The sequence below is a fragment of the Macaca thibetana genome, chromosome 9 (assembly GCF_024542745.1).
Source record: "Macaca thibetana thibetana isolate TM-01 chromosome 9, ASM2454274v1, whole genome shotgun sequence".
Lineage (NCBI taxonomy): Eukaryota > Metazoa > Chordata > Mammalia > Primates > Cercopithecidae > Macaca > Macaca thibetana.
Genome location: NC_065586.1, coordinates 100366734 through 100391526, shown reverse-complemented (window position 1 = coordinate 100391526; position 24793 = coordinate 100366734). Strand labels below are relative to the sequence as shown.

Genomic DNA, 24793 nt, shown 5'->3' with positions numbered 1-24793 from the left:
ATCCTTATTGCATGTATGCAAATAACTATGTAGACATAAATTAAGAATACTCACAAATAGTTTCCAAATTTTGGAAAAATTAGGTAGAGAGAAACAAATATACTCCAAATTTTGTTCACAGAAGTATACTCAATTGCTAAAAGCTGTAAATATCTCAAAAGAAAAGTTTCCTTGACTCTGATATTCATGAACATTCCAGCTCTTCATGAGGGTTCTGAAAGTTGTTTCCTCTATTCTAATGTTACAATTTCCAAAGTTATTAGAAACCTGCATTTAGGAACACCTGCTAGAGTTCTATAGTTGATTACAAACCACCTTCTAAAGAGGATTAGAACAAGAAAACAATTGTGGTTGATAAAAAGTTTTAGGATAGCCACTATTAAAGCCACAATTGATAAGGAAACTTGGTTACTTCTGTGGCACACAAAATTTGACATAACAATTATAATTATTAATAACCTACACTAAGTCATATTAGAATTATAAGCATTTCTCATAACTTTGTAACATATACCAATAACACATTTATGCAAATATAGTCCAAAAAAAGCAAAACACCATTTCACATTTGATAATGCTTCCTGTATGACTGTTATACCAAATAACCCAAATTTTACCTTTACATTAATGTGCTATTAATGTTAAACCCAATTTTTAATAAAACCTTATAGAAATATTTACCCAATTTTAATGTTTAACCATAAGGTAAGAGTCTTATAAACCTTGTATAACCCTTTACAATTGTGTGTGTGTGTGTGTGTGTGTGTGTGTGTGTGTGTGTGAAACAGCAGATCAATTCTCTAAGAAAAACCTATTGTGCTTTTATTCCAATGTTTAATTTATGGAAAAACTGAATAAAACCCCTGTAACTTTAGCCAATATGTTCATACACGGAATCTCTTACAATTAATTTTTATAAACCTTCCACAACTTATTTAAACCTTTAGATTTTTTTTTTTTTACTTAAAGTAATCCTTTAACACTTAAATGTAGGCAGAAAAAAAATCCACATTCCCATGACTTCTTATAAGCTTTCACCAAAAACACATTTTACTTTCTTTACACACCTTGCATGTAAAATTGTTTCTTTAGTAGTTTTAATTACATGTTATAATGTCAACTCTTAGCAACTTTTATTTTTGGTGAAAACCTTGGTAAGTAAGAGATTTTAATCGTGTCCTAGGTGTGAAGCCTAGCCTAGGACACACCAGGCAGAAGTGCAGATAAGAGCTGACTCTCCAGCATAGCTAGAGAGCATGGCTAACTCCACATGTCCACAGGGATCAGCCTTACTTAAGCAGGCAAGTTGTACAGTAAGAGTCATAGGGCATTGTATGAAGCATTTAGGAGGCCTAACAATCTGTGAATTGTACAACATTTCTTGTATAAAATCACTTTCATAAATCCTTTCACAACTTACACAGACCATCTGAGACAATGTGGATATCTAGCCCAACTCCCTGGATCCCACCAGTCTCTAAGTTCCAAGAAGAAAGAAATTTTATTTGTTTTTCTATTTTTTCCAAGTGACTAGCACATGCATGAATGCATGCGGGATGCTCTGTAAATATTTGTGAAAGAAATGGAGAGAAGAAAGCAAGACAGGAAGGAAAGACATAAAGAAAGGAAGGGAAGGGTAGAGAAGGGAAGAGGACTGGAGGGAAAGGAAGGAGAAGGGTAAGGGAGGGAGTCTAAGGGAAGGTATGGGATAGAAAAGGGAATGACAAGCTGCCAACCATTCAATCAGGTTACTTCCAGAGCTGTCTGCTTCCCTGAGGAAGCAAGAGGGTACATTTCAAAGTGTTATGTGGTACTTACGGGCTTGGAGCTCTAAATTAGGCTAGACCTGCATTTAAGTCCCACTCAGGGCCGGGCAAGGTGGCTCACGACTGTAATCGCAGCACTCTGGGAGGCCAAGGTGGGCGAATCACTTGAGGTCAAGAATTTGAGACCAGCCTGGTCAACATGGTGAAATCCCATCTCTACTAAAAATACAAAAAATTAGTTGGGCGTGGTGGCATGTGCCTGTAATCTCAGCTACTTGGGAGGCTGAGGCAGGAGAATCGCTTGAATTCAGGAGGTGGAGGTTGCAGTGAACCAAGATTAAGCCACTGCCCTCCAGCCTGGGCAACAGAGTGAGACCCTGTCTCAACAATAAATAAATAAATAAATAAATAAATAAATAATATAAATAAAGTCCCACTCAACTTTGTAGCCATGGACAAATTATGTGCTTCTCTTTTCCTCACGTTACTTGTCTGTAAAATGGGGATCATGGGAGATGTGAAGACATTGCAACAATGTTTGGCACAGTCTGCACTCTAAATGCAAGTCTGTTTAGAAATTTATTAATTTTAAAAAAGTATTATTTATTTAGAGACAGGTCTCGCTCTGTCGCCCAGGTTGGACTGCTGTGGCGTCATCCCAGCGCACCGCAGCCTTGAATTCCTGGGCTCAAGCGATCCTCCCACCTCAGTCTCCCAAGTAGCTGGGACTACAGGCGTGCACCGCCACGCCCGGCTGCTTTTTAAAATTTTTTGTAGAGGTGGGGCACGGGCGCGGCAGGTGTCGCTATATTGTCCAGGCTGGTCTTCAATTCCTAGCCTCAAGGGATCCGCCCGCTCTGACCTTCGAAAACGCGGAGATTGTACGCACGAGTCTTACCTGCAATTATTGGCCCGGACCTGGGCCTTTCCAGCCCACACTCGGAGGGGCCCGCCCCTCGCTTGGCTTGCCGCTCACCCATTGGCCGAGAGCGGCGGACCTTCCACCAGTCTGCTCGGCCCAGGAGGGAGCGGGCCAAAGCACAGAGCCAATGGGCGCGGGGCTTACGGTCTCCGGGATACAGGTGTACACAGTGGCGGCGTCGCAGTCGGCAGCCAGGTGGCGGAGGAAAGGTAACCGACCCGCCGTGGGGTACTGCGTGCGCTGCCCGCTCCCGCCTGAGGAAAACACTGCCCATGGCGCAAAGCCGGGAGCGCGACGAAGGTTATCACTCCGCCGGCGGCGCGTCCCTGTCCGTGAGGTGCGGTGTCCACGGCCCCGCGACCGCTCTGGGTCCCGCGGAACCTCCTGCCCCACGTCCCCTCCTCCCTCCTCTCCCTCCGGTTCCTTGGGGCGGCTTTCCCCGCAGCTTCGACCCCTTCCCCTCTGCCCCTATTGCCTTCTCGCAGCCTCCCTACCCGTGTGACCTCCCCTGTCCGCTCCCCATCCACTTGTTCCTTGACCCCGTCCCCAATTGTCTTTCCCACTCCTTATTCTGCGACCCTGACCGCCCTCCCCCACCCCCGCCTCCCTTACCCAGCAACGCCCCCTGCACCCTTCATCTCTTCCTTCTGGCTCAGGATTCCCGGTAGTGATCCCGGTCCCCTGATCACATCCCCCTCCCTCTCCCCCTCCACCGGCGACAGCCGGGATCCCGTCCTTGCCACCTTTGATGATTTCCCCCAAAGTTAGGACCCTGAATCCTTCTAACTCCCATCCACTAGCTTTGAATTTATTTGCATTTATAGTGGCCTTTGAAAAGCATCAAGCACTGCGCAGATATAGGTGGTATTTTTTTTTTCTGCATTCTAGGGTGTTCCTCCCAGCCCTCACCTCCACCCTATAGAGCATCCCCTGCTAGTCCTGGACACTCTATTGTCTCGAGGTTTCCCACCAAACCAGTGTCCTTCACTTGCCTTTTCCATCATCTTCAAGCGTATCTTTAATATTTAAATAAAAATAGAATCTCCATCTCTTCTCCTTCTTTCTATCACACACTTAGCACGCACTCCTTACTTGAGAGTATGTTCTTTTTGTGTGCTAGCCTTTCATTCACATCGACTTCGTTCCTTTTATTTTCTACATTCATCTGTATTTTTAAATCTAAAATATGGCCACATACTCTTCATCTGTGTAAATAAGCAATTTTCCTATTCCGCTTACAACCACAAAGCAGGTTGTCCTATGCAAAGTTGTTTTTTAAAGTCCATTTAAAAAAATCAAACTAATTATAAAAGAATGGCCCAGGATGCCATTGTGTTGAGATCAAGCTCTTTTGTCTGTTGTTTGCACTTTTTGTCTTCCAAGAATACAAGACCCCAGAAGTCCTTCTGAGACTTTCTCAGGTTTGGTCAGAGAGTTTCCTTTGCTGAAAAAGTTATCTGAAGAAGGCCTGGGAGACCTATGGGACTTTAGGTCTACATTTAAATTTCTATAATTCATTGACTCAAACGGATCTCACAGCCAGCATGTGTGTTCTTTTATCTTAGAAACTGGGGGCAGAAAGGACATGGAAATAGAAATGTTTCAAAGATTTTGATGACCCTTTGCTTTGTTTAAAAAAAAAAAAAGTATTTGAAATGTATTATATTGATGTTGACATATCTTTTCCCAAAGATGGGTGCAAGGATTCCCTAAGCAGAATGTTCATTTTGTCAACAACAACACCATTTGCTACCCTTGTGGGAACTATGTAATATTTATTAATATTGAAACCAAGAACAAGACTGTACTCCAGTGTAGTAATGGAATTGTGGGCGTCGTGGCAACTAACATCCCCTATGAAGTTGTGGCTTTTTCTGACCGGAAGCTAAAACCCCTCATCTACATATACAGCTTTCCAGGATTGACCAGAAGGACCAAATTGAAAGGTATTCTGGAGAACCCTTCCTCTGCCCATAATTGAAGGATTTTGTTTAAAGATTTGACTAAATCTATTATGTGAAGGTTTCTTTTTTGAAAGGTGTTTGTTTGTTCATTTGTTTTTGAGATGGAGTCTTGCTCTGTCACCCAGGCTGGAGTGTAGTGGCACGATCTCGGCTCACTGCAACCTCTGCTTCCCAGGTTCAAGTGATTCTCCTGCCTCAGCCTCCTGAGTAGCTGGGATTACAGGTGTGCACCACCACGCTCGGCTAATTTTTGTATTTTTAGTAGAGGCGGGTTTCTCCATGTTGGTCAGGCTGTTCTCGAACTCCTGACCTAGTGATCCGCCTGCCTCGGCCTCCCAAAGTGCTGGGATTACAGGCATGAGCCACCATGGTCTGGCTTTTTTTTTTTTTTTTTTTTTTTTTTTTTTTTTGAGACGGAGTCTCACTCTGTCACCCAGGCTGGAGTGCAGTGGCCGGATCTCAGCTCACTGCAAGCTCCGCCTCCCGGGTTTATGCCATTCTCCTGCCTCAGCCTCCCAAGTAGCTGGGACTACAGGGGCCCGCCACCTCGCCCGGCTAGTTTTTGTATTTTTTAGTAGAGACGGGGTTTCACCGTGTTAGCCAGGATGGTCTCGATCTCTTGACCTCGTGATCCACCCGTCTCGGCCTCCCAAAGTGCTGGGATTACAGGCTTGAGCCACCGCGCCCGGCCTTTTTTTTTTTTTTAAATACACATTTTTAAAGAAGGAATCAAGCTGATCACTGAGGATTTAATTATATTAGCTAAAGCCTTGCTGTTCAAAGTGTGGTCTGTTTACCAGCAACATTGGTGCTACCTGGGAAGCTTGTTATAAATGCAGAAACTTGGCTCCCACACCAGATCTACTCAATCAGAATCTGCATTTTAACAAAATTGCCCAGGTGATTCATACGCACATTAAACTTTGAGAAGCACTGGACTAGAAGACTATCGCCTTTCTCAGAACAATGATTTTTCTTCTTTCCTAATATTTGTTGAAAATCCAGGTGAATTAATGTTTGTATAGCTTCTAAAGTCAAGTCTCTGAGCCTCAATTTCCTCATCCATGAAATAGGGATAAAGATAATGTCTAATGTGAAGGCTGTGGTGATGATGATAGATGAAATTATATAATATATTGTATATGTATGTATGCCAAGTGCTCAATGTTGCCTACCATTTGAATTATTACTGTTTATTTTATTTTATTTATTTTATTTTAACAGAGTCTGGCTCTATCACCCAGGCTGGAGTAGAGTGGCATGATCTTGGCTCACTACAGCCTCCACCTCCTGGGTTCAAGTGATTCTCCTTCCTGCTTCAGCCTCCCAGGTAGCTGGGATTACAGGCTTGCACCACCGTGTCTGGCTTTTTTTTTTTTTTTTTTTTTTAATGTTTGTGGCAGAGGATGGGGTTTTACCATGTTGGCCAGGCTGGTCTCGAACTCCTGGCCTCAAGTGATCCACCCACCTCCGTCTCCTAAAGTGCTGGGATTACAGGTGTGAGCCACTGCGCCCGGCCTACTGACTCCTTCTTAGATACAGCTGACCCATACTGAGCTGCTGCACATCTGCTGGAGCCTCCAGCTAATGATTCCCTCATTGGACACCCCATGGGCAGAAAGCTCATGCTTGAGGCTGGACTTAGCTCTGTAGTCTTAAGGGTCAAATAAGTATTTGGGTGAAGTCAGGGAACTTCACTATAATACTTCGTTTGTGGTGAAATTTGCATTCTCAACAGTTTAAGACAACTTTTAAAACATAACCCATTCACATGTTGGGAACTATCTAGGTGGACCATAACTATACTTTATCTTAAAAATTTCCCCAGGTTGGTTATTTGGCTATAGTTCTGTTTGAGCCAATTGAAAGTTAGTTCAAACCAATACCCAAGAGTCATACTGAATAATGATGCCCTAAAGGAATTCCCAGTAATATTAATCAGTAATATTAATTAGACCTGTTTTCACTGTTATTTAATATCAACCTGGAAGTTCTAGCCAATGCAACAAAATATAAAACTAAAGAAAAATATAGCTATAGGAAAGGAGATGATGGATAATGCAATAGTCTGCTAGGACTAACAAAAGAATGCACAGTAAGACACTGGTTTTGAAATAAGTACCCATTAGAAATAAGAAATAAGTACCCAATAAGTACCCATTAGAAGATACACATACTTAGAAATAATTAAAAAAAAAAAAAGTGTGAGTGACCTAGGTGAAGAAAACTACAAAAATCACTGATTTAAAATATTTAAATGTATAGAAATATATTCCTGGATGGAAAGCCTGGTTATTATAAATATATTTCTAAGATTTGTCATAGAAAGTAATTTGTAGGTTTATCATATGTTTTAGACAGCAAGGAGTACTCAAATGATTCCAAAATTCATCTGGGAAAATAAAACATAGAGAATGAGAATAATTTGAAAGAGAATGATGGCAAGGCATTTTAATATTATGGTGCCATAGTAATTAGAAGTGTGGCATTGGTGCAGGAATCACCAGATCAGTGGGAGAGTTGAAGACTTGGGACAGAATCTAAATTATATAAAAGCTGAGTAAATGAAGAAAGACGCTGTCACCAAAAAGAAGGAGGAAGAGGAGGAGGAAGAAGAAAAGGAGGAGGAGGGAGGAATAAGGAGAAGAAGGAAGAAGAAAAAATATAGATTATTCAACAGTAGTGTTAAGAAAATGCATATTTTACCAAAAGTATCAAGTTAGATACTCATGGTCTATATCGGATGAAAATAAGCATTCAATATAAATAACAAATCCACTTGAACATAGTAGAAAATACAGGCCGGGCACGGTGGCTCCTGCCTGTAATGCCAACACTTTGAGATTCCAAGGCAAGTGGATCATGAGGTCAGGAGATCGAGACCATCCTGGCCGACATGGTGAAACCCTGTCTTTACTAAAAATACAAAAGTTAGCTGGGCATGGTGGCATGTGCCTGTAATCCCAGCTACTCAGGAGGGTGAGGTGGGAGAATTGCTTGAACCCAGGAGGCAGAGATTACAGCAAGCCGAGATCACGCCACTGCATTCCAGGCTGGCAACATGGCAAAACTGTCTCAAAAAAAAAAAAAAAAATATATATATATATATATTATATATATATATATATATAGAGAGAGAGAGAGAGAGGAGGAAAAATACAGTAGAATAGAGGAGTGATTCCAGGAAGGGGAAGAACTTTTCACACAAAACAAAACCTTTAAGACAGACATATTTGATTGTATATATATTTAAAACTGATTAACATCAAAACACCATGAAAAATTAAAAGGGAAATAATAAACTGGGTAAAATATTTGGACAAATGTGATCAAATATTTTCAGAGCATTAATGAAACAAGAACAAAACAAACAGCCTCTTAGAACAATGGAAAAGAAATTAACCCAGACAAATCACTAAACTACAAATGACCAAAGACATCAAAAAATGTTTCGTCTCAAGATTTGTTTTAAAAAGTGTGATTTAAACCAAGATGCTATTTTTCTGCCTATCAAGGTCACAACTTTTTTAAGATCATAATTGCTAGGTGGAATGCAGTGAAACTGGTAGCACTCTTATTTGCTGAAGGTGGGACTATATATTGGTAGAGTCTTTCTGTGAAGTAAATATTTACTCTATTTGACTCAGTATACTCGCTTCAAGACGAATTCAATTTTTAGGAAATGGTTACAAATATAGTCAAAGATTTACATGCAAAAGAGTTTAAAAAGCACTGTCATAATAGCACAAGATTGGAGCAACCTACATCTCCAGTATTGTGGATATAGTTAAATAAAATTATACTATAAAGGGGTATTATGCAAACATTAAAAATCACACATTTAAAGAAGTGTTAAGATAATATAAAATTGTCAATATAACGTAAATTAAAAACCAACTTGAGGTAGCACTATAATCCAATTCCGTTTAAAAATGGATTATCATATATGTGTGTGTGTGTGTGTGTGTGTATATATATATATTATGAGACAGAGTCTCACTCTGTCACCCAGGCTGGAGTGCAGTGGTGCAATCTTGGCTCACTGCAACCTCTGCCTCCCAGGTTCAAGCGATTCTCCAACCTCAGCCTCCTGAGTAGCTGGGATTACAGCTGCCTGCCACCACGCCCAACTAATTTTTGTATTTTTAGTAGAGACGGGGTTTTACCATGTTGGCCAGGCTGCTCTCGAACTTCTGACCTCAGTGATCCACCTGCCTTGGCCTCTCAAAGTGCTGGGATTTCAGGCGTGAGCTCTCTCTCCCAGCCTCATATATAATATTTAATCTATGGCTAGTATAGCTATAAAAAGCAAAGTTATATTTAAAGAAAATATATATGTATGTATTTTTTCAAGTAAACAGAAGAAAATTCTAGAAAGAAATTTACCAAGTTTGGTGGTAGGATTATAGAGAATATATTTTTCTCTCTCTTTTTTTTGGCATTTTCTTCAAATACCATATTTTCTAAGATTTAAAGAATATCTAAAGTTGGTCATCTTCAATTGTGGAGGGAAACATCTGTTTAGCAAGCATTTAAACATCATTAAGGTCTCTGCCTACAGAAAAACTAGTTTTTGTAGTGAATCTCAATAAATACACTTTTTTCTTTGTTGATTAGACTATGCTGAATATATTCAATAAATGACAGAAGCAAAATTTCAGGATTATATTATGGTCAATTAAAATGAGAATGAGAAAAAAAGCAGAAAACAGCTATTAAAAATCCACAGAACAAGCAATAGAGACATAAACATACAAAGACAGACTGAGGTGAGGGCAAAGCTTGCACCTGTGCAACCCCACTGAAGAGCGGATGAAGAAGAGGGAAAATCAGACCACTCTGTACTGGGAAGCACAGACAGGCTCTTCTTGTTTTGGCCTCCCCGTGGTATGCATTTTAAAACATGTTGTTGCTAAGACTTTGGAATTCATGTTGCTTTTCATCAACTATAGGTACAAAGGAGTAGGTCACTTTTTATAGCCATTCCATAAGCTGGAAGATATTAAGCTAAGGGCCAGATATGGCCTAAGATAAAAGAAATAAGGAAGTAAGCTAGAATTATTACAACTCCCCAAGATATTTAAAGATGCCTAAATAACTATTCTAATTACAATGTCTCATATATTTATGAGATGATTCTTGGGTCATTTCAAACCATGCTGGGACATGCATGGTGCAGTATGCTCAGTTCTGCATTGAAGTCTAGAGATAGTAACCTCATGGTCTTAATTCACTTTAATATCTTTTACAAATGGGTCTTAGCTTTGCTCTAAGCTTTCTGTTCATGGTCTTAGAAATTAGCCAGGATCTTTCTTATTCTAATAGTTAAATGCTTTTGAATTATGTGAAAATCATTAGCAAAGGAAAATAAACTGTAAGATCATAGTTAACTGAACATGGTCTTAACATAATCAAATCCTGATAATGGATTTTATATTTTAGGCAACATTCTCCTGGACTACACTTTGCTTTCATTCAGTTACTGTGGCACCTACCTGGCTAGTTACTCCTCTCTCCCAGAATTTGAACTGGCCCTTTGGTAAGTTTCAGCATCCTGTGGAATTCCTTTTACTGGGTTACATTACATTTTCCTCTTACTTTTCTGGATTTTATCAAAGGAAATAGACATCAAAAATCTGAAACAAGCCGGGCGCGGTGGCTCAAGCCTGTAATCCCAGCACTTTGGGAGGCTGAGACAGGCGGATCACAAGGTCAGGAGATCGAGACCATCCTGGCTAACACGGTGAAACCCCGTCTCTACTAAAAAATACAAAAAACTAGCCGGGTGAGGTGGCGGGCGCCTGTGGTCCCAGCTACTCCGGAGGCTGAGGCAGGAGAATGGCGTAAACCCGGGAGGCGGAGCTTGCAGTGAGCTGAGATCCGGCCACTGCACTCCAGCCTGGGCGACAGAGCCAGACTCAGTCTCAAAAAAAAAAAAAAAAAAAAATCTGAAACAAGGAAATATGAAGGAAAAAAATCCCAATCATAAGTTTTCATACAGTTGCTATGTTTAGGCATAAAATTTGGCAGTCAGAGCAAAAACTATATAAGAACTAAATTAGTTATTGTCATTCTCTTTTATTAACATGCTTTATATATTATCAGATAGAGAATATATTTATAAATACATAAAGTTTCACTTAAAAAAATAAATGGCATCTTGGAGTTGTTCGCAAGTTTCCTGCTAATATTGAAATTGAGATGGTCTCTATATTAGAGTTCAGTTTAACATAATTGTTGTTAGAGACATTAGAACAATTCAGAGAGTGGAACATAATACCACTTTTGCCTGCTGTATGGGAAATACCTGTGGTTAAGACACATTTCTTGTCTTTCCTGGATCATTTCATGTGACCAACTTTAAGGCTGTACTCCGTTTTCTATCCATGATATAAGCCCCTTCAAGAGGATATTTTTCTTATTAAGGGGAAGTACAGAATATTCCAGAAATGACTAAAGGATAACATAGGAACATTTCTTATACAAAAATGTAAGTACCTAGATTCAGGGAGCCACATTTAGTCTATGCAATTTTTTTTTTTTTTTTTTTTTTTTTTTTTTTGAGACGGAGTCTTGCTCTGGTGCCCAGGCTGGAGTGCAGTGGCCGGATCTCAGCTCACTGCAACCTCCGCCTCCCGGGTTCAAGCAATTCTCCTGCCTCAGCCTCCCTAGTAGCTGGGATTACAGGTACCCGCCATCAGGCCTGGCTAATTTTTATAGAGACGGGTTTCACCATTTTGGCCAGGCTGGTCTTGACCTCCTAACCTCAGGTGATCCACCCACCTTTGTCTCCCAAAGTGCTGGGATTACAGGCATGAGCCACCATGCCCGGCCATAAAATTTTTTTATGTCACCATAATCAAGATAATAAATACATCTATCAGCCAGGCGCAGTGGCTCGTGCCTGTAATCCCAGCACTTTGGGAGGCTGAGGCGGGCGAATCACGAGGTCAGGAGGCGAGACCATCCTGGCTAATATGGTGAAATCCCGTCTCTACTAAAAATACAAAAAATTAGCCGGGTGTGGTGGCGGGCGCCTGTAGTCCCAGCTACTTGGGAGGCTGAGGCAGGAGAATGGCGCGAAGCCAGGAGGCGGAGCTTGCAGTGAGCCGAGATGGCGCCACTGCACTCCAGCCTTGGTGACAGAGCAAGACTCTGTCTCTAAATAAATAAATAAATTCATCCATCACCCCAAAAGTTTCCTTGTGTTCCTTCAGAGCTTCCTTATTAGCCTTTGTCAGTGATGTGGTTTCTGTCACTCTAGTTTGCATTTTCTGGTAGTTCATATACAGGGAGTCATACAGTGTATATTCTTTTGTCCGGCTTCTTTCATGCAGCATAGTTATTTTGAAATTATCTTATGTTGCTGCATATATGTGTCAATAGTCATTCCTTTCTATTCCATGGTATGGATATACCATACTTTATTCACCTGCTGATGGATGTACTGTATTAGCTTGCTAGGGCTTCTGTAACAAAGTATCACAAACTGAGTGTCTCGAATAACAGAAACGTATCATCTCACAGTTCTGGATACATAAGATAGGAAGCAGCTGGGGAGAGACGACAAGTGCATAAATTCTGATAGTTCCAAAAGCAGAAGGCTCCAATTGTCCTTCCTAAATGCAATCTGTGAATGTTAAAAAAGCAGTGAAGTGGAATGAGCACAAATGTGTTAGTGTAACAGACTTAGACCTGAATCCTGGCTCCACAAATTACTAGCTGTGTGATCTTAGAAAGGCTGAGCCTTCGTTTCTTCCTCTGTAAAGTGGATATATCAAAATCTCCTAAATATGGTTTTTCTAATAATTCATTGACTAAAAGTATGCATCATACCTAATAGTGTCTATTATATTATATTTATTTAAGTCTGAGTTTCAAAGGTGATGATTCTTAGGCTAATTCTGGGCCACCAATATATTTTGTTTTGGCCATAAAGTATTTTTAAAATTGGAAAAATTTAGAGAAAAAGTTATCTGTATAGCCTTTCTCAAATACAGGCAACCCTGGACCTGTATTCCCACATGGTCACAGTCTGGTGTGGGCTAGTAAGTAGGTACTCATTCTAGATGCCCACCACCTTAAGCAGGGGTCGGTAAACGATGGCCCATAGGCCAAATCTGGCCCACCGCCTGTTTTTGTAAATAAAGTTTTATTGGAACATGCTTATTTGCTTATATATTATCTATGGCTGCTTTTGCTCTATAATGGCAGACTTGAGTTGTAATAGAGCCCATATATGGTCTGCAAAGCTAAAAAGATTTACTGTCTGGTCCTTTATAGAAAGAGCTTGCCAACCCCTGTCTTAGAAGTGTTTATACTCAGTACATTTCGTTCATTTACATTAACTTCCTGGCCCCTGTAAGCATTTGAGTTTGCTCACTGGATTTAATTCGTTCAGTAAATTTGTATCTCCTGCTTCCTGCTGGATATAAAATGTATCTCTTCTTAGGTACATTTTAGGTATATCTGAGCCTTTTGTAGGGGGCATTTTTGATAAGCTGAAGTGAGACTGAGACTATGGGTAGGTAGTATCTCCTCTCCGTCCCAACCCTTCCCCTAGATTTGTTTGCATGTCTTAATATTCATGTGCACTTCTGTTTAAGAAATTTGCGTCAGGGGGAGAGACAAGCGGGCAGGAGTGAGGAGGGCAGGGGAGGATAGGGTAGATGCTGTGGGGAGGACCAGACACTGCTCTATCATGAGAAAATTCTCAGTGAGGCCCTGTGGCAGCAGAGGTGCCCTGGGGCCCAAGAATGAGTATGAACAGAGCTGTGAGACAGACCCTCCTCCAGCCTCTGCTCTGCAAACCCAAGATCAGAAGCTTTGGGAGCAACCCTGATGGCACCCTCGGGTGCTGCATAGAAATGTGAATGGGATTTAATCCTGTGATGAGGCCCAATAGTCCTCTTCACCAAGTAGCTTTGCCAGCAATGGGCCTAAACACGAGGGAGCTAGAAGATGAACAGGGCATAGGATGCATCTCACTTGGTGACAGCAGTTAGTCTGTGGACCCTGGGGACTCCCAGAAATAATTTAGTAAAAGTTCAAAAGAGGTGAACTTCTGGAAGTCAGACCAGGAGGAGCTCAAGTACCATGATTTGACTCCTGGAAATAAATTGGTCTAAAAAGACTTTACCTTTGTGTTCTAATGTTTTAAAAGAGCAGAATGGATTCATATATTATTTGTGTAATTAAAAATAACAACTTTGAAAAAGAATCTAAAATAGGTGGGGAATGGTCTCATGGTTGTAGTCCCAGGCTGGTGGGGTCTGGGATATCTGGGCTTCATAAGCAAAGACAATGTGTTATACACCAGCCATACTACCACCAGCAGTTTCATTAGAGAGGCATTCACTGAGATTTCCAATGGGTTAGTGCATTTAATCCTTGCCTCCCCGCTGCAACAACCCCCATGAGACATCTATGATGGTCCTCATTTTAAAGAAAGAGACTGAAACTTCAGAGATATGAGACGTTAAAGCAGAATTTTCAAACAGATTGTGAGATGTAAGATGGTTTTATATAACTCCTTTAAAATGGAACCAGCAGGAAAATGAAAGAAGCTGGTCCCTGTCTTAGTAAGTCGTCACAAGATCCCATGGACTGGGTGGCTTATAAACAACAGAAATGTTTCTCACAATTCTGGAGGCTAGAAAGTCCAAGATCAAGGCACCAGGAGCTTCAGTGTCTGGTGAGGGCCTGCTTCCTGATTCATGGATGATAATTTCCACCATGTCCTCACATGGTTGAAGGGATGAGCTAGATCTCTTTTTATAAGGACACTCATCTCAATCATGAGGGCGCTGCACCCTTGACCTGATCACTCCCCAAAAGTCCCAATACCCCAATACCATCACCATTGGGGTTAGGATTTCAACATACAAATTTGGGGGCAGGCACAAACAGACCATAGCAATTCCTGAGTGCTTAAAAGAACACACACACAGCTGGGCACGGTGGCTCACGCCTGTAATCCCAACACTTTGGGAGGCCAAGGTGGGCGGATCACCTGAGGTCAGGAGTTCAAGACCAGCCTGGCCAACATGGCAAAACCCAATCTCTACAAAAAATACAAAAATTAGCCAGACATGGTGGTGGGTGCCTGTAATCTCAGCTACTCGGGAGGCTGAGGCAGAAGAATCACTTGAACCTGGGAGGCAGAGGTTGCAGTTAGCTGAGATCGTGCCACTGCACTCCAGCCTGGGTGACAGAGCGAGACTCCATCTCAAAACACACACACACACACACACACACACACACACACATAAACACACACACACGCTTACTCACATAGAGATAGAGTTAGAAAAAGGAGTGATTAAATAAAATTTCTAGGTTAATATATGAATGATGAATTTTCCAGAGGTCTCTAAAACCTTAGCACCTTAACCTTAACTATTCTACCAGGGTATACAATCATAGCATTTTACGTGTTCTAGAGTTTAACCTGTAAAAGCACGCCTGCCTTTATCACATCGGGCTGTCAGTATATACTATGACAACAAAGTTACATTCCCCAGGAGTGTCAGATATGGGGCAAAGCAAGGTACAAAGTCTGGTTTTTGTTCAAGGAGGCTTGTTGGAAAATGCTTCCCAACATGATATGAGAAATCAAGCCAACACAATTTTTCTTGTTTCCAAGTTTCATTTTTTGGTTGTTCTTATAGCTACTTGCCTAAACTTATATAGTTGGTGAGTTGCTGAGTGGGCTTTAAACTCATTTGGTTTCTAAGCTCTTTTATAGCTTTCATTGATCTAAGGCACAATGGGAACATGTAGTAGGGGCACCTCACCTAGTCTGATGGTGGAGGGGAATGGTCAGGGAAGGCTTCCTGGAAGGAGAGGTAATGTTTAAGCAGATACTTGTATTAATTAGCTAGGCCTACCATAGCAAAGTACCACAGACTGGGTGGCTTAAACAGCATACATGTATTGCCTCCCAGTTCTGGAGACTAGAATTCTGAGATGAAGGTCTCAGCAGGGTCGGTTCCTTCTGAGGGCTGTGAGAGAGAATCTGCCCCCACGCCTCTCACCAACTTCTGCTCACTTGTTTGCTGGCAGTCCTTGGCTTACAGACACATCACCCAGATCTCTGCTTTTATTTTCACATGGCATTCTCCCTGTCGTGTGTCTGTCTCCAAATGTTCCCTTTATATAAGAACACCAGTCTTATTGGATTAGGGCCCATCCTAATGACTTCATTTTAACTTGATTACCCTCTGTAAAGACCATATTTCCAAATAAGGTCACATTCTGAGGTGCTGGAGGTTAGAATATTAACATGGGAATTTGGGGGAGGCACAGTTCAACCCATAGCAATACCTAAAGGATGAGCAGGAATCAGCTTTATGACGAGAAGAAAGAACATCCCAGGCACAGGAACGGCATGTGCAAAGGCCATGAAGTAGAAAAAGCACAGCAGATTTCAATGAAAAGGTCATAATAATGGGCACAAGAGATTTGCCATGAGAGACGCAAGCTTGGAGGGACAGTCAGAGGTGAGCTTATGAGCAGCCATATAAGTAGGTGACCATGTGGTTTATCATCCAAATCAGGATGCTTTTGAGAGTGAAAGAGGGTGTTGCTGATGAATGCAGGGCACTTCAGCCTAAACTGAGTTTCTCCTAGGCATACTGGGAAGGATACCCACACTCCATATAAGCTGTGCTAATGGACAAATTCTTTATCCTTAAGGCAGTGGGGAGCTACTAAAGGGTTTTAAGCGGGGATGTGACACAATTATATCTGCATTTAAGAAGACTCCTTTCAGCCAGTTATTTCCAATGAAAGTATCTCCAGTACTTTCATATTGTGGAAGATATATTGGAAGGAAACAAGGCATGAACATCAAGTAGGAGGCTGTGGTGGTCCAGGTGAGAGATGACTGTGGCATGGACTAGGGTGGGAGTAGGGATGGAGGGAAGTGAAGCTATTTGGGAGGTGTTTGGGAGGTAGCATCATGGGACTTATAACTGACTAAATGTTGGATGTTGTGCTGAGGAAGAGGGATGGGTCTAGGGTTATACCCAGAGTTGTGTGTGACTTGGGCAACTTAGGGACACTGTGGTGCTATTCAGAGAGATACTGAGGGCTTGGGGACAGGGAATTTAGGGGAGGCAATGTGGGAAGATGAGCTGGGGGACAAACGGAACTGAGAGTGCTTGAGATGAACAAACAGAGATGTCTAGTTGGTAGCTGATATATCAGTTAGGACTTAGGTTCAGTTGTGGCCACAGAAACCCAAATCACCAACACGTGTTTCCTTCTCTCACAGGCAATTGCCTGGGCATGAGCAGCTGTGAATGGTGTGGTGGCTCCTTGGGATCAGCGTCCAGTCTCCCCCTGTCGTGCTGCTCTGCTTTTCCTAGGGTGTTGCTCTCATCTCTGGTCTATAATGGGGTAAATGTAGAGATGAGGGCAACAGCCTAGGAACAGCAGAGGAACCCTAAACCACCAGTGTATTTTGGGAGCCAATGGGGAGGGAAAAGGATGAGGGGAAGGGCACAAACCTGTTGTTGAAATGCAGAGCTTGCATGAAAGAGATCATTGCCTGACCCAGGGACTACTTCAAGGACTTTTGGTGAGGACAAGTGACAGTAGGAAGATGCAAGAGCCTTTAGTACCAAGGTTCTCAACACTGACTACATGCTGGAATTACTTGTGAAGCTTTTAAAAAATGTTCGTGCCCACTCTTTCCCTCTCCCCCCAGCCAGTTAAATCGGAACCTCAGACAGCAATATGCCTTGAGATGCCTTAAACCATTGCTTGAGAAGGAAGGACAAACACATTATTACCTTGGAAGAATTGCATAAGGCTTATGACTTGAAAAAAAATTCTTTTTGGAAACACAAGCTTTTTTTTTTTTTTTTTTTTTTTTTGAGATGGAGTCTCACTCTGTCACCCAGGCTGGAGTGCAGTGGCACGATCTCAGCTTATGGCAAACTCCTTCTCCCGGGTTCACACCATTCTCCTACCTCAGCCTCCAGAGTAGCTGGGATTACAGGTGCCCCCACCACACCCAGCTAATTTTTTGTATTTTTAGTAGAGAACGGGTTTCACCATGTTAGCCAGGATGGTCTCGATCTCCTGACCTCATGATCTGCCTGCCTCGGCCTCCCAAAGTGCTGGGATTCCAGACGTGGGCCACCATGCCCGGCCTTGGAAACACAAGCATTTCTTTAAGAATGACCAGATGTTGCCATATGTATTTATGGCGCAAGCAAGTGTTGTCTCAGCAGTTTCTCTATTTGCTTATCATAGCGGCATTTAGAAACTTGAACATGCTTTCATTTATGTAAATAGTTTGTGAAGCTTTGACAATAAATGTAAACAGACGTAAAATTATAAATCTGCTAAATTTGTATTAATGGTATTCATTATTGAGAGAAAGTCCCCTTCCTCCACACTCAACTCCTATGGCAATTATGGACTCCGTTTTACCCAGAACACTTAAGTGCCTCAGCATCTGTATGATACAGTGGAGTGGGTGCTGGCATAGGTACCAGCTGACATGATGTATCAGTAGCTCTCAGGATGATTGCCACATACATGGAACACCTGGGAGTGCTGGAAATGTACTGGGATTGAATCTACAAAGTGTGTTTTCATTTGCAGTGGAGGATGTCAGGCAAGGGAAGGTCCAGCCCTCTTGTGGGTGTGGTGAAAAGCTCTACTAGCAAAGACATGGGCACCGGAGTGGGTCCCATGTAGCCTGCAGGTGCTTATTCAGTGATCTACATGGCTCTGATCCTGGACACAAAATCTATACTGGAGAGGAAATGACTGCTGAAATAAGGCAATTGTATGAATATTTAAAATGCCTGGAACAGTAAAGTAATGATAATTCAAAAAGGAAGGAAGGAAGGAAGGAAGGAAGGAAGGAAGGAAGGAAGGAAGGAAGGAAGGAAGGAAGGAAGGAAGGAATGACAGAAGGAAGGAAGGGAAATGCAGGACGTAGAAGGTACACACATGACTGCCACTTACATTCATTGACTGGATCGGCTATAAACCACAGCCAACTTCTAGGGCGGCTGGGTAATATTAGGTCCTCATTGTGAGTGGCCATATGTGCCTGGCTAATATTCAGGGGTTCTGTTACTCACAGGGAGAAATGGAGAATAAATGTTGAGGGACACATGCCCTTGCCACAGATATCCAGGACTGGTGCTCAGGAGCGAGGGCTGGAGGTAAACATTTGGGAATAATTAAGTCAATGGATAGCCAAAGTGCTAAATGTAAGTAAGAACACCTCCAGAAGAGCCTAGGGTGGAACCTAGAGGAATATCAATGGAAGGGACCCACCTACGAGACTCATAGGAGTAGCTATGAAAGGAGGAAGGACACTAGGCAGGGAGGGTTCCAGAATGTGCCTCAGCCTGGGTTCTACGGAAAGCAGAGGCTAGGGCAAGAACTCATGCACCCCATCTTTAGCAGGGTGTGTGATCCCAGGGCAGGAGAGCCAGTATGAGGGTGCATTACCTTGCTGGCCACCACTTGGTTCCAAGTGCAATTGGTTACTCTATCCTGAAGGTGGTCTTCTGAGAGGTTCTATGAACTGCTGTGAATCAGGACAGTCCTCAAGCAGTGACAGACTGTGAGTGAGGAAGGGGAGAGGAGGAGATGAGAATTTATCTTCCAACTCCTGTATCCCATCGATCAAAGCTTCACTGCACAGGGTGGTAACTCCTTCACACTTTCAGGTTTGTCGTGATTGTCCCCAGGAGCCCCAGTGAAGCCCCAGTGAAGCCTCTGGGCATGTGAAGTGGGTGTGAGGCGAGGCACAGGTGGGGTGTGCCTACATGAAGTTAGTCAAAGTGCACACAGAGTTGGACAGCCACTGAGTCAGCCAGGCAGAAGAGGTGGTCAAGGGCCCAGACACAATTGAGAGGATCTGTGGTGTCCCGTAAGAGGTGTGTGACAGCGAGTCTGAGACTGATTCCAGAAGGTGGTTGTGGTGAACAGTGACCAGTTCTGCAGAGGTAAAGTTAGACAATGACCAAGAAGTGCCTTTTGGATTTAGGATGAAGGCGGGTGTCTGTGGATATAGCTACGTCAATGGAATGGTGGTAACAGGATGCAGATATCCTGGGATGAGGAGAGTGTAGCTGAGGAAGCCATGGTGGTGACTTTAGAACAGCTTGCTCAAAAAGTTTGACTCCGAGGAGAGGGGAGAGACATAGAAAGGTGAGACTGAGGGAAGGCTTCTGTTGAGAATGATATGGATGAGCACTTGTGTGTTGGCAGGAAGAAGTCAGGAGACAGGGAGAGTCGAAGATGCAGTTATCATGGATAAACCAATATCCCTAAGAAGGCAAGACCGTGGGACCCAGAGCACTGGAGGTGAAACTGGCCTTAGGTAGGAGGAAGGACACACCTTCCATTGTAAGGGAAGAGGAGGCGGAGAGAACCATGCCAACCTGAATGGGTAGTTATACTTGAAAGCAAGAATTCTCAGCTGATGGCCTCTATTTTATTCATGAGAATCAAGGTCATTTACTGAGATTGAGAAGGGAGTAGAGGGGCTAGAGGTTTCAGGAGAGGGGAGAATATTTTAAATGCCCATTTTAGAGTATGAGAGAGAGAGAACTGGCCAGAGAAACAGCAGTATTGGAGAGCCTATTGAGGGTCTGGTGGGGGTGGCAACCACAAATGTATGGTGTCACTGCCATGTACAGTCCTGTAGTCTTTGTTCCCATGTCTCCAGTAGCCCAGGCTTTCAGTTTTCTCCATTCAGGGTTGACGGTCTTTTCCACGTACCTGATGCAAAAAGTCAAAGGATCAAGGGAACCAGAGATTCCAGCAAGAGTGTGGTTGATGTGATGGGCAGGGCATTTGTCATAGGAAATGAAGGACGAGGGCAGGAGGGAGTGAAAGACAAGCTAAGTTCAATAACTATTAGCTCCAGTTTCCTAATCACAGCTCTGAATGGAGTTCTGGCCCCTCATTTAAGGGCATAGCTCACATTTAATTTTTTTCTTTTCTTTCATGTAGCAAGGGACTTTGTTCATGGTAGGAGTTCAGGATAGTCTCTTAAATGGGTAAATGAATAAATCCATTTTAAAATACACCGCTTTATTCATTTATTTATTTTTGAGATGGAGTCTTGCTCTGTCGCCCAGGCTGGAGTGCAGTGGCATGATCTTGGCTCACTGCAACCTCCGCCTCCCAGGTTCAAGCAATGCTTCTGCCTCAACCTTCCAAGTAGCTGGGAAAGGCATGCACCACCATACCCAGCTAATTTTTGTATTTTTAGTAGAGACAGGGTTTCACCGTATTGGCCAGGCTGGTCTCGAGCTCCTGACCTCGTGATCCACCCACTTTGGCCTCCCAAAGTGCTGGAATTACAGGTGTGAGCCACTGCACTTGGCACCACTTTAATTTTAAAAACTCAATAAATGATCAATTGGCATGAATGAGAACAGTACCCCGAGATCCACATGGAGTACTCACATGTAATACTTAGAGATTCAGGCACTTACACTTGTTTTGTAGCAAATGTGATGATATATGTCATTTTCTAGGTTTGGCTGAGTTAAATTGCAAAATTATTAAAGAGGACAAAATAGCCTTGGTATAGCATATGACAGTATAATGTTTTTAAAATATACAGTTATTTTGCTTTCTTAGGATACAATACAATGATAAGCATAATTATTTATAAATTTGACATTAAGGTCATCGATTATATCAATCATATCATAAATTATATCCCAATTTATATAAATTTAAAAAATAGATAAATGTTCTAAGTACATTAAATTCAAATTAATTTTTTTCATCAAATGCTATTTTTCTCTGAGGAACTGGGAATCGAATATCATTTTGTGCAAGAAATCGCAGCCTGGAATGGATGTGAACCAAATGTCTTTTAACCCCATGAACTGGCGCCAGCTGTGCTTATCAAGTCCAAGTGCAGTGAGCGTGTGGACCATTGAAAGAAGTAACCAGGAGCATCATTTCAGAGCAAGGTAGGAGGCTTTGTTACAACAGTAGCAACACGATGGTCCTTGTTTGCATTCATGTAATGTGATTGGGTCAATTTGATGAATTAAGTGGCTTTATACATACATATATATGCATACACACACACACACGTATATACATTCAGCTTATCTTGTTATAACATCTTTCTACATGTGTGATTACCTTGGAGTGGTTGTTTGCGTTTCAAAAGAATTCTCTATGACTTGTTTCCCAATGAATTTATTTAAAATATTAAGTTCTCTGAGAGCTTTTTCCAACATGATCTAATTTTCTAAAATTTGATTTGTCCTTACTATTTTAAAACATGCCTGTTGTATAAAAAGGAGAGTTAAGACTTTTTGCTATTATTTGGATGCCCTACTGGAATTTCAAAAATAAGAAATGGTTAGATATAGAAAGTATGCAGATTGGCCGAGCGTGGTGGCTCACGCCTGTAATCCCAGCACTTTGGGAGGCCAAGGCAGGCAGATCACAAGGTCAGGAGATCAAGACCATCCTGGCTAATACGGTGAAACCCAGTCTCTACTAAAAATACAAAAAAATTAGCGGGCATGGTGGCAGCCGCCTGTAGTCCCAGCTACTCGGGAGCCTGAGGCAGGAGAATCACTTGAACCCAAGAGGCTGTGGTTTCTATGAGCCAAGATCGCACCACTGCACACCAGCCTGGGGACAGAGGAAGATTCCGTCTCAAAAAAAAAAAAAGAAAGTATGCAGATTATACATTCAGCCACATTATCCACAAGCAAGAGGTTAGTTGTGTATAGTGGAGCCACGGGAGTTACCTGTTTAAATAGAACTGGGTCAAAGTGAAATTCTGTGACAAATGCCCTGGTGATAATGGGTGCTTTTGTTGAGAAAGAGCTCAGAGACTCAAGGTGCTACTGAGCTGATCATTTCCAGTGTACTTTATGAAGTCACAGTTGGAGAGATGTTGGATCCTTTGATTTTAAGAGATCTCAAAGTGTTCCCTTGAAATTGCAATTTTTGATAAATCGCCTTGAGAGAATCTAAAGCTAGTGAATAAAGCTTTCGAAATGGAGAGCCTTAAGAGAAGCACTTCTTTCTGCTCAGTGCTCTTTATGTCTCAACTTCTTTTTCACAATAACCCATTGAATAGCCAAATCTGTCTCTAGTGAGAGTTGACAACACTGCACCTTTTAGTAAAAGTGGGTGGTATCTCCAGCAGATCCTTGTGAGGGCAGACAAGTAATTTATCACACCCTTCTCTCCCTTTGCCTCCCTCAAACGTTCTACTCAAGTTCTGAATACTGAGTTGTGTCTTTTCTATAAGCAACTAAAATGGGAGGTAAAATGAGTGGATTGTCCTAGTTCACAAAGCAAGCAGAATTCAAACACACTTCAGCTTACATTTGAGTAGTAGATGCTGTTTTTATGTGATTGTTTTTCTTTTTTATTTTATTTATTTTTTATTATACTTTAAGTTCTAGTGTACATGTGCACAACATGCAGGTTTGTTACATATGTATACATGTTCCATGTTGGTGTGCTGCACCCATTAACTCATCATTTACATTAGGTATATCTCCAAATGCTATCCCTCCCCTCTCCCCCCTTCCCCCACCCCCCTCCCCCCACCCCACAACAGGCCCCGGTGTGTGATGCACCCCTTCCTGTGCCCAAGTGTTCTCATTGTTCAATTTCCACCTATGAATGAGAACATGCAGTGTTTGGTTTTTTGTTTTTGCAACAGTTTGCTGAGAATGATGGTTTCTAGCTGCATCCATGTCTCTACAAAGGACACGAACTCATCCTTTTTTATGGCTGCGTAGTATTCCATGGTGTATATGTGCCACATTTTCTTAATCCAGTCTGTCAGTGATGGACATTTGGGTTGGTTCCAAGTCTTTGCTATTGTGAATAGTGCCGCAATAAACATATGTGTGCATGTGTCTTTATAGCAGCATGATTTATAATCCTTGGGGTATATACCCAGTAATGGGATGGCTGGGTCAAATGGTATTTCTAGTTCTAGATTTTTGAGGAATCACCACACTGTCTTCCACAATGGTCGAATTAGTTTACATTCCCACCAACAGTGTAAAACTGTTCCTATTTCTCCACATCCTCTCCAGCACCTGTTGTTTCGTGACTTTTTAATGATCGCCATTCTAACTGGTGTGAGATGGTATCTCATCATGGTTTTGATTTGCATTTCTCTGATGGCTAGTGATGATGAGCATTTTTTCATGTGTCTGTTGGCTGCATAAATGTCTTCTTTTGAGAAGTGTCTGTTCCTATCCTTTGCACACTTTTTGATGGGTTGTTTGTTTTTTTTCTTGTAAATTTGTTTGAGTTCTTTGTATGTTCTGGATGTTAGCCCTTTGTCAGATGAGTAGATTGCAAAAATTTTCTCCCATTCTGTAGGTTGCCTGTTCACTCTGATGGTAGTTGTTTTTTTTGTTGTTGTTGTTTTTGTTTGTTTGTTTGTTTTTTGCTGCGCAGAAGCTCTTTAGTTTAATTGGCTCTCATTTGTCAATTTTGGCTTTTGTTGCCGTTGCTTTTGGTGTTTGAGATATGAAGTCCTTGCCCATGCCTATGTCCTTAATGGTATTGCCTAGGGTTTCTTTTAGGGTTTTTATGGTTTTAGGCCTAACATTTAAGTCTCTAATCCATCTTGAATTAATTTTTGTATAAGGTGTAAGGAAGGGATCCAATTTCAGCTTTCTACATATGGCTAGCCAGTTTTCCCAGCACCATTTATTAAATAGGGAATCCTTTCCCCATTTCTTGTTTTTGTCAGGTTTGTCAAAGATCAGATGGTGGTAGATGTGTGGTATTATTTCTGAGGGCTCTGTTCTGTTCCATTGGTCTATATCTCTGTTTTGGTACTAGTACCATACTGTTTTGGTACTAGTACCATGCTGTTTTGGTTACTGTAGCCTTGTAGTATAGTTTGAAGTCAGGTAGCGTGATGCCTCCAGCTTTGTTCTTTTGGCTTAGGATTGTCTTGGCAATGCGTGCTCTTTTTTGGTTCCATATGAACTTTAAAGTAGTTTTTTCCAATTCTGTGAAGAAAGTCATTGGTAGCTTAATAGGGATGGCATTGAATCTATAAATTACCTCTTCACAATATTGATTTTCACAATATTGATTCTTCCTATCCATGAGCATGGAATGTTCTTCCATTTGTTTGT

The 24793-nt window shown here is 41.9% G+C and overlaps 2 protein-coding genes across 5 annotated transcripts in view; one reads left to right on the top strand and one right to left on the bottom strand.

The window, feature by feature from the left end:
- The window catches only part of GSTO1 (glutathione S-transferase omega 1), a 584823-nt gene that overhangs the window by 31489 nt on the left and 528541 nt on the right, over positions 1-24793 (bottom strand). The window lies entirely within an intron of this gene.
- The window catches only part of CFAP43 (cilia and flagella associated protein 43), a 107919-nt gene continuing 85961 nt past the window's right edge, over positions 2836-24793 (top strand). For 3 of the 4 annotated variants that reach the window (XM_050804894.1, XM_050804895.1, XM_050804893.1), the window contains exons 1-4: positions 2846-3025; positions 4381-4634; positions 10095-10191; positions 21455-21622. In XM_050804894.1, the coding sequence (XP_050660851.1) occupies positions 2961-3025; positions 4381-4634; positions 10095-10191; positions 21455-21622 (584 nt within the window). In that variant the 5' untranslated portion in view covers positions 2846-2960. Of the gene's footprint in view, positions 3026-4380; positions 4635-10094; positions 10192-21454; positions 21623-24793 lie in introns of all 4 variants that reach the window. The other variant, XM_050804892.1, reaches the window with a different exon arrangement.